Raw genomic sequence first — 8,135 nt, forward strand, 5'->3', positions numbered from 1 at the left:
CTCAGCGTACTCCACGCACCCCACGTCGCATTCGTACGCGTGTCGGTACGTGGATCCGATGGTGATGACCCTGTTGGGCCCTGGCATCTTGAGCTTGAGGTATGTGTAGTTGGGGACGACCATGAACTTGGTGTAGCACGGTCTCCCCAGCACTGCGTGGTAGGTTCCTCGGAACCCGACCACCTCGAACATGAGGGTTTCCTTTCGAAAGTTGGAGGGAGTTCCGAAGCAGACGGGCAAATCGAGTTGCCCAAGGGGCAGGACGCGCTTCCCGGGGATGATCTCGTGAAAGGGCGCCGCACCAGCCCGGATCACGGACAGATCGATCCCCAAGAGCCCGAGGGTCTCGACGTAGATGATGTTGAGGCTGCTGCCTCCGTCCATGAGGATCTTGGTGAGCCTGACATTGCCGATGACGGGGTCGACAACGAGTGGGTACCTTCCTGGGCTCGGCACGCAGTCGGGGTGGCGATGTCCTTAAGCATCTTGTCGAACAGGTTGGCCCCCCGGGAGGCTTCCGAGGGTTCCTGTGCTCGGCAGCAGCGACAAGATCTGCGTCAGCGGCGTCGCGCTTTGCTTGCGCCTTCTTCTTGGCCTTCTTCTTCGTGCCACGCTGGGCGGACGCCTCGGGGACGTCTTCCTGCTGGCGTCCCTGAGGCTGCTTGTCCTTCCAGAAGATGGCTTTGACCGTTTCCTGACCAGAGGCGAACTTGGTGGCGATGTCCATCAATTCGCTCGCCTTGGTGGGAGTCTTGCGGCCCAGTTTGCTCACCAGGTCGCGACAAGTGGTGCCAGCGAGGAACGCCCCGATGACATCTGAGTCAGTGATGTTGGGCAGCTCGGTGCGCTGCTTCGAAAACCGTCGGATGTACTCTCGCAGGGATTCCCCTGGCTGCTGGCGGCAGCTTCGGAGATCCCAGGAGTTCCCAGGGCGCACGTACGTGCCCTGAAAGTTTCCAACGAAGGCCTTGACCAGGTCATCCCAGTTGGAGATCTGCGCAGGAGGCAGATGCTCCAGCCAGGCCCAGGCGGCGTTGGAGAGGAACAGGGGGAGGTTGCGGATGATGAGGTTGTCATCGTCCGTTCCTCCCAGCTGGCATGCCAGCCGGTAGTCCGCAAGCCACAACTCCGGCCTTGTTTCCCCCAAGTACTTGGTGATGGTAGTCGGGGCCCGGAACCGGGTCGGGAACGATGCCCGTCGTATGGCCCGGCTGAAGGCTTGCGGACCCAGTGGTTCGGGCGAGGGGCTCTAATCCTCCTCACTATCATAGCGTCCCCCATGCTTGGGGTGGTAGCCTCAGCGCACCTTCTCGTCGAGGCGGGCTCGACGGTCGCGGCGGTGGTGTTCGTTGCCGAGGCGATCCGGGGCTGCAGGCGTCGCGCCCCGCGTGCGCCCGGTGTGGACCGAGGCCTCCCGCATGAGTCGGGAAGTTGTTGCGCGATGCTTCGGGGGGCACCCTTGCCTTCGGGAGGCAGAGCTTTCGGCCCGTCGGACCGCGGCATCCTCCAGGAGATTCTTGAGTTCTCCCTAGATACGCCGCCCCTCAGTGGTGGATGGCTCCGGCATTGCTCGGAGTAGTATTGCCGCTATAGCCAGATTCTGGCCGACCCCACTGGAGGCCGGGGGCAGCCTTGCCCTAGCATCGTCAACGATACGGCGCTGGACGTCTCGGGCCCGATGACGCGCTTCTCCGGCGAGCGCTCGGCCTGCCCACTCCTGCTCGATGTTTTGCCGGAGCTGCACAAGTTGCCCTGCTTCCTCGTCGAGCTTGGCCTGCATCTCGTGGATTTGCTCGAGCTGTGTGTCCTGACCCCCCGCAGGGACTGGGACCACAGCTAGCTCCCGCGGGATGTCAACGTGAGAAGCAGGCCCAGGGGGATCGTCATCCTCCGGCATACCGAAGTGGTTGCCTTCGTCGTGACCCCCTAGATCGACGTGGAAACATTCGCGACTTGGGCCACAACCTTCGTCGTCAAGGCTGTGGCCATCATCGAAGCAACCGAAGAGGCAGTAGTCACATGCGGTCATGAAGTCTCGCATGGCACTGGGATCACGGAGCCCAGAGAAATCCCAACCGAAGTCGGGGTCATCTTCTTCCTTGCTACCCGGGGGCCCGTAGGTCGAGATGGCCGTTAGTCGGTCCCAAGATGACCACATGTGGTACCCTGGAAGGTTAGGATATGCCTTTATGAAAGTGCTCACCGAAGCGGGGTCGCTTGGTGGATCGAAGCTGAATCTAAAAGGCACAGGGTGGAAAACGGACGATACCTCTTGATCGATGGACGGTGATGAAGTCGCGTCGGGGACGGACTGCACCGTTATCTCAGGTACGAGGCTAACGCCCAACAAGTCCTTCGCGAGAGTGCTGGTGTCATCAGTCCGCTTGGGGTTGGCATGTCGCGGGGAAACGACATTCGTCGTTGTCTTAGGTGCGAGGACAACGCCCAACATGTCCACAGCTGGGGTGCCGGCGTCGTCGACTCGCTCCGGACCGACAGCCGACGAGGTGCCGCCTCCTGCCTGGCCACGGTTGCCCCGTCTCCTCCTCCTGCGGCGAGGAGGGTGGCGGGACGAACCCGGATGCTACTCTTCCGCCACGGGGGAAGACGTCGTCGAGTTCGCCGCCGCCGGGCGAGCTGACGACCGTCGTTGCTGCTGTCGCGCTGCGGGGGAATGAGTATCATGTCGTAGCTGCCGTCGAGGGACATGAACTCGAGACTCCCGAAGCGGAGCACCGTCCCGGGCTGAAGAGGTTGCTGAAGACTACCCATCTGGAACTCAACGGGAAGGTGTTCGTTAACACGCAGCAGGCCCCTACCTGGCGCGCCAACTGTCGGCGTTTTGGACCCGGGGGGTCCCTGGACCGACGAGTAAATTTGTCGCTGCGTGCCCTTGCCCAGATGGGTTGGCGCGAGATGGAACACAAGGGGAAAGCGCGGCTCGTATTATCTCGCACCAGGGGGTGCTTGTAGTAGGGGTTACAAGCGTTCGCGAGAGAGAAAGGGAGTGAGCCTGTTCGTTTGCTCGTTCCCCCGCGCGACCCTCTCGCATGAAGGCCATGGACCTCCCTTTTATAGATGCAAGGAGAGGGTCCAGGTGTACAATGGGGGGTGTAGCTATGCGCTAACGTGTCTGGCAGAGGGGTGCCTGGGCCCTGTGTACATGCCAACGTGGCTGTCGGAGAGATGCTTGAGCCCTGTGTACGCGATAACGTGGTTGTCGGAGAAGTGCCTGAGCCCTGTAGAAGCACAGCTGGCGGTGCCGCTGGATCCTGCTGACGTCTCCTTGCTTCTGTAGGGGGCTGAGAACCACCGTTGTCACGGACGCACGCGGGGAGCCATCATTACCTGTTACCGGAACGAGCCAGATGGGACGCCGGTCTTGTTCCCTCGTAGCCTGAGCTAGCTAGGGGTAGGGTAATGATGTATCCCCCATGGCGCGGTCGGTCCGAGCTCGAGGTCGGGCGAGGCGGAGACTTCTCCTGAGGCCGAGGCCGAGGTCGGGCGAGGACGCGATTCCTCCCGAGGCCGAGGCTGAGGCCGAGCCTTGGGATCGGGCGTGGCGGAGTCCTCCTCCCGAGGCTGAGGCCCAAGGTCGGGCGAGGCGGAGCTTCCTGTTGCGCCCGAGGCTGAACTCGGCTGTTGTCAGTCTCACCCTGGTGGGTGGCACAACAGTCAGAGCGGGGCGAGCGGCGCTGTTTTCCTGTCAGGTCGGCCAGTGAAAGGGCGAAGTGACTGCGATCACTTCGACCTTGCCGACTGAGGCACGCGTGTCAGGTGATCTTCGCATTGAATGCGCTTGCGATACGGTCGGTTGGTGAGGCGATTTGGCCAAGGTTGCTTCACAATGAAGCCTGCCCGAGCTGGGCTTCGAGCGAGTCGAGGGTGCGCCCACCGCCTGAGGAGGCCCTCGGGCGAGGCGTGAATTCGTCCGAGACTACTGTTCCCGCCCGAGGCCGGGCTCGGGCGAGGCAAGATTGCGTCCCTTGGTAGACGAGGCCTTGACCTGAACCGCGCCCATCAGTCTTTGCGGTTTGTGCTAATGGTGGTTACCAGCCGTGTTTAGGAGTGTTGGGGGTACCCCTAATTACGGTACCCGACACTACGGATCTGGACCCTCCTCTCCTAATATGTGCCATAGTGATGGTGGTCCTTGCGGGGCGCAAGTTGGTGCGCAACGGCGATGGTACGCCCGACAACAGCTGGTTTTGGTGGCCGCGAGTGATAGGGCCGATGGCGACAACCAAATTCGGCTCTAGCGCACAGTAGTAGGTCGCTCGGGGCTAGGTGTTGCCTAGTTCCGTATGCCCAGCCGGAGGGGGTGGCGGCCAACGCAGCTTTACGGCAGCCGGCGCGCCAATGCCCCTGTGGAGGGGTTTGTGTGGGATGCTAAGGCGGTGGTGACGGTGGAGGCTGCATGCTTTGACCTAGGGTCCTGGGATGACGATATGATGGAGGACATCTTGGGCAAAAGCCTCGGCGACGGTGACGCCCGTGTGCGTCGATTCTCCTGTTGAGGGCGTCGCATTCTCCAGCTCCGTCTTCCATGGGCGAAAGACTGGTCCATCTCAGACATGAGACAGTGGCATCCTAGACGACACTCTTTCTGAAGGCGTTGCTTTTGAAGTTCGTCTCGGCCTTGACATCACCTTCGGTTGATGCTTTCGCTTCTCGACGTCTGATATGTGGGTGGAGGTGGAGTGTTTTGCAGCATGAAGTCGAAGCTGCTACGTCAGGAGTGTGATTCGGCAACGATGACATAAGGCGAGAAAGGCCCCTTCCTCGTGGATTGGATTGTTTTAGAGGTTGGGCAAAACCGGGGGTGGGACGTTGGTTCAAGCTCGTTGGTGAAGAATCGGAGCTGCCTCGTATGTGGTGTGTTGAGGCTTGGCAATGATGACGCATTGTAGTCATCCTCCTTCTGTGCTGGGTTTTAGGTTTAGGCGCCGTCGAGTTCCTTTGGCCATGTGCGATTCGTCTGGCGGAGTTGGATCTGCTCGTACCTTGTGTTGAGCTCTGCAACGATGACTTTGGATGTGTTTTATTTGTGGGGCTGCCGTTCCCTGGGTTGTTAGTGTGTAGGTTTTGGACCCAGTTTTTCTTAAAACTAGGTCAATTTCATTCTTGTTCTTAATTGAAAGACAGAGCTACTGCCATCACGCTATTTTTTTATAGAGTAGAGTTTAAAATAAAAGATGAAATATAAGATGTGATAGACAAGGTACTAGAGATAAACCTTGCTTTTACGTGTATATAGTCGTGCAAAACACTATTTTATACCGTAAAGTGAATTGTTTATAAAGTAAAATTTGAAATAGAAAATGATGATATGTGGTGTGCGAGGCAAGCTACTGGACACCGCCTTGCTTTTGCGGAGTGTTCTTTTTTGAGAGGCATGCGAGTGTTCTTTCTAGCTGAAGAGCCAATTAGATGCGCTGCAGAGATGTCACACTACGACGTCAAATTCAGATTCTCTTCAGATAAAATTCAGGTAAGTTCGGTTAACATCCACGAACGGCCATTCTTTAAAATAAAAAACATAAGTACTGATAGTCTTACTCCTGCTGTCATTTGCCACTCATGTCGGTGCACAGCATCAATGGCATAATTGGGTGTAAAGAAGTGCGATGTACGCTAGTAACATGAAAAGTTTATCCACAGTTTCACCCAACAAACTAGAACTTTTAACTATTTAATATTTAGGGCTTATTTGGCAGAGTTTTGCTATATGTTTCTCTAGCTCCGAGAGCTAATTCTATAATAGAGTGATTCAAAATAATTCTCAAATAAAAGTGAATCTATTTGACGAAAAACCGTTTAGCAAATTGTGCGTGAAGTGATTCCCGAGGGGTTGCAGTGTAGGGAGTAGGTTGAGAGCAACAGAAAACATGTTTTTTTTGCTCCCACTCTCTAGTACAAAATGGAGACTAGATTAACTTTACATCCACGATGGAGCAACTCAGATTTTAACCATTTGGCTTTCTAAAATCAGAGTTGTGGGAGCTCTACTAAACACCCCCGACGATCTCTTAAAGTCCGTAGCGTTAAACAGTTAAAAATCCGCAATAAGCTCATTTTCTGCGGTGTGCATCCAAAGCAGAACAACACAAGACACTCTATTTCTCAGGTGTACTGGTGTAGTAGTGCGCGTTCAATCAGAGCGAAAAGACTAAACCGTATCAGAATTCAGAACACCTGTCGCCACGAACATCGCCCCAGGAGTGCCTTTCGCCCTTTTTCCTGAAGACAAATCCCACGCATCCAACCGTATCAATGCGGCCATGCTTTCAGATCATTATAACAAAAGTTATGCGCAACCGTACCCATCGTTCTCCTCCCCCGGCCCGGCCCGGCCCACCGGACATGGTTCCCGGCCATCATCGTAAAATTAAGGCCGCATCGCCTTTAGACGAACAGCACTGCTGCTCCGAGCACTAAACTCCAGTCCGCATGGACCCAAGCCCGGGATACGCCGGCTGGTGTTCCCGCCGGTGTGACTCAAGACCGAGCTGCCTCGTCGCCTCCCTCCGCGTCCGCGACGTCCTTGTTTATTGCCAGCCGTGAATCGAGCCACCTCGCCAGGTTCGCCAGGAACGGGGTGTAGACGAAGTAGCACGTCGTCGTCCAGCTCACCAGCCCCTGCTGATCAACAACCGAACCCACGCGCAACGACGTGACGCACGCTGGCTAGTATCTAACAGATAATAAAGTCATAAAGGGATGCGGCGTGTGGTCCGACGATCCTGTCGCCTGCCGGAGAAGAAAACGTACCTCGCCGAGCAGGTGGACGTCGGCGTTCGGATAGCTCCAGCACCCAAGCAACCTGCACATGGGATGGGACATCACATCAGCAGAGCACCCAGGCTGCAACAAAGCTGAACATGGGGGGGGGGCATGCGCAGCAGCAGATTGGCAACTGATCCGGGCGCGGGGTACGGTACAAATTAAACATGAAACGACTATCGTAAACTAACTTGATCAGCGGGATCTCCGCGAGCGGGCAAACCGTGCCGACGAGGCAGGCGACGGCGAAGCCCAGCCAGGAGCCATCGAGGAAGAGCCACGCAAACTCCGCGCCGGCGAACAGGACGTAGGCCTCCACGTTGCTCGCCACCCCTGCCCTGTACATCTCCGCGCTCGTCTCGATGAACAGCGCAAGAACGCTGCGTAAACCGAACCGATGCATATCATTCACAGTCACAGCGCGCTCTATATTTCTCTGCTCTCTCTACCAGTGCAGCGCATGGCAGAGGACAAAGAAGAATGACGAGGAGCGAGCGTATCGATCTAGAACGCACAGCAGCGACGTCGCCGTCCTCCGCGCGGTCCCGGTGGCCCTGGATTTCGGGGGCGCCCTCTCGTCCAGGAACAGGTGGAGCAGGCCGACGGTGAGGTAGAACGCGCCGAGCAGGGGCGGCACCAGGACGTGGGTGCGAAGGGCCCCGGCTTCGAGGGCGCCGTTCCCGTACACCTGGAGGCCGACGCGGGAGTGGATTCCGTCGAGGAGCGGGCCCAGGAGGAACCCTGCACCGAACAGCGCCGCCGAGACGGCCGGCCAGGCGCGCCTCTTCGAAGCTGGGACCACGACCGGGGGCGGCGGCTGTCCGCCGCCGCCGTCGCGCAGAGAGTGGGGCGGCTTGAAAGGCCGACGGCAAGGGATCTGGCGATGGTGCCACGAGGGGTGAGGCGGCCACGGTGGCGGAGGGGCGCCGGCGGCGAGGAGCACGGCCACCTGGGCGTGCATTGCATGCCCCTTATCCGGTTATTATCCTGTGGGCTAGGCGGGCCACACTTCGTAGCGCAGTAGTTTCTCGGAGATGGTCCTCAGTCCTGACGACGCATGTTCAATAATAAGACATTTCACACATTCACCGTCTCGTCTTTTTATTTCAAAATCCACTCTCAAACACGGTTTATAAAACCGTTTCATATATAAAAACCGCTACCCACGAGTAACGGTTTACCAACGATAAACCGATAAAAATCGACCGGTTTGACCAATTCAATCAATTTGAATTTGAACCGGTTTAACGGCGAAAAACCTGTGAAAAACCGGTGAAAACCGCTCTAAACCGTCGGTTAACCGCGAAACGAATCGGTTTTTGCTGTTTTTACGGAAAAATGAATTTTTGACA

At 57.3% G+C, this 8,135-nt stretch overlaps 1 protein-coding gene across 2 annotated transcripts; it reads right to left on the reverse strand.

Moving 5' to 3' along the window:
• Positions 1-6,057: 6,057 nt before the first annotated feature.
• LOC100191717 (uncharacterized) lies at positions 6,058-7,829 on the reverse strand. Of its 2 annotated transcripts, none has more exons than XM_008673815.2 (4): positions 7,299-7,829; positions 6,975-7,163; positions 6,772-6,823; positions 6,058-6,642 (listed from the first exon to the last, which is right to left on the reverse strand). In XM_008673815.2, exons 1-4 carry the CDS (start codon positions 7,742-7,744, stop codon positions 6,499-6,501), a joined length of 831 nt encoding a protein of 276 aa, XP_008672037.1. In that variant the 5' UTR covers positions 7,745-7,829; the 3' UTR covers positions 6,058-6,498. The 2 variants fall into 2 exon arrangements, with proteins under 2 accessions (XP_008672037.1, NP_001130618.1); NM_001137146.1 differs by having other exon boundaries at positions 6,270-6,639; positions 7,299-7,804.
• Positions 7,830-8,135: the final 306 nt, after the last annotated feature.

The sequence above is a fragment of the Zea mays genome, chromosome 3, assembly GCF_902167145.1.
Source record: "Zea mays cultivar B73 chromosome 3, Zm-B73-REFERENCE-NAM-5.0, whole genome shotgun sequence".
Classification (NCBI taxonomy): Eukaryota; Viridiplantae; Streptophyta; class Magnoliopsida; order Poales; family Poaceae; genus Zea; species Zea mays.

Excerpts from the sequence above, each read along its gene's own strand:
- LOC100191717 (XM_008673815.2), bottom strand. The coding sequence starts at position 7,744 with ATGCACGCCCAGGTGGCCGTGCTCCTCGCCGCCGGCGCCCCTCCGCCA. Across the intron at positions 7,164-7,298 it reads AGGACGGCGACGTCGCTGCT|CGTTCTTGCGCTGTTCATCG; the intron begins GTGCGTTCTAGA and ends CGGTTTACGCAG. Across the intron at positions 6,824-6,974 it reads GCGGAGATCCCGCTGATCAA|GTTGCTTGGGTGCTGGAGCT; the intron begins GTTAGTTTACGA and ends TCCCATGTGCAG.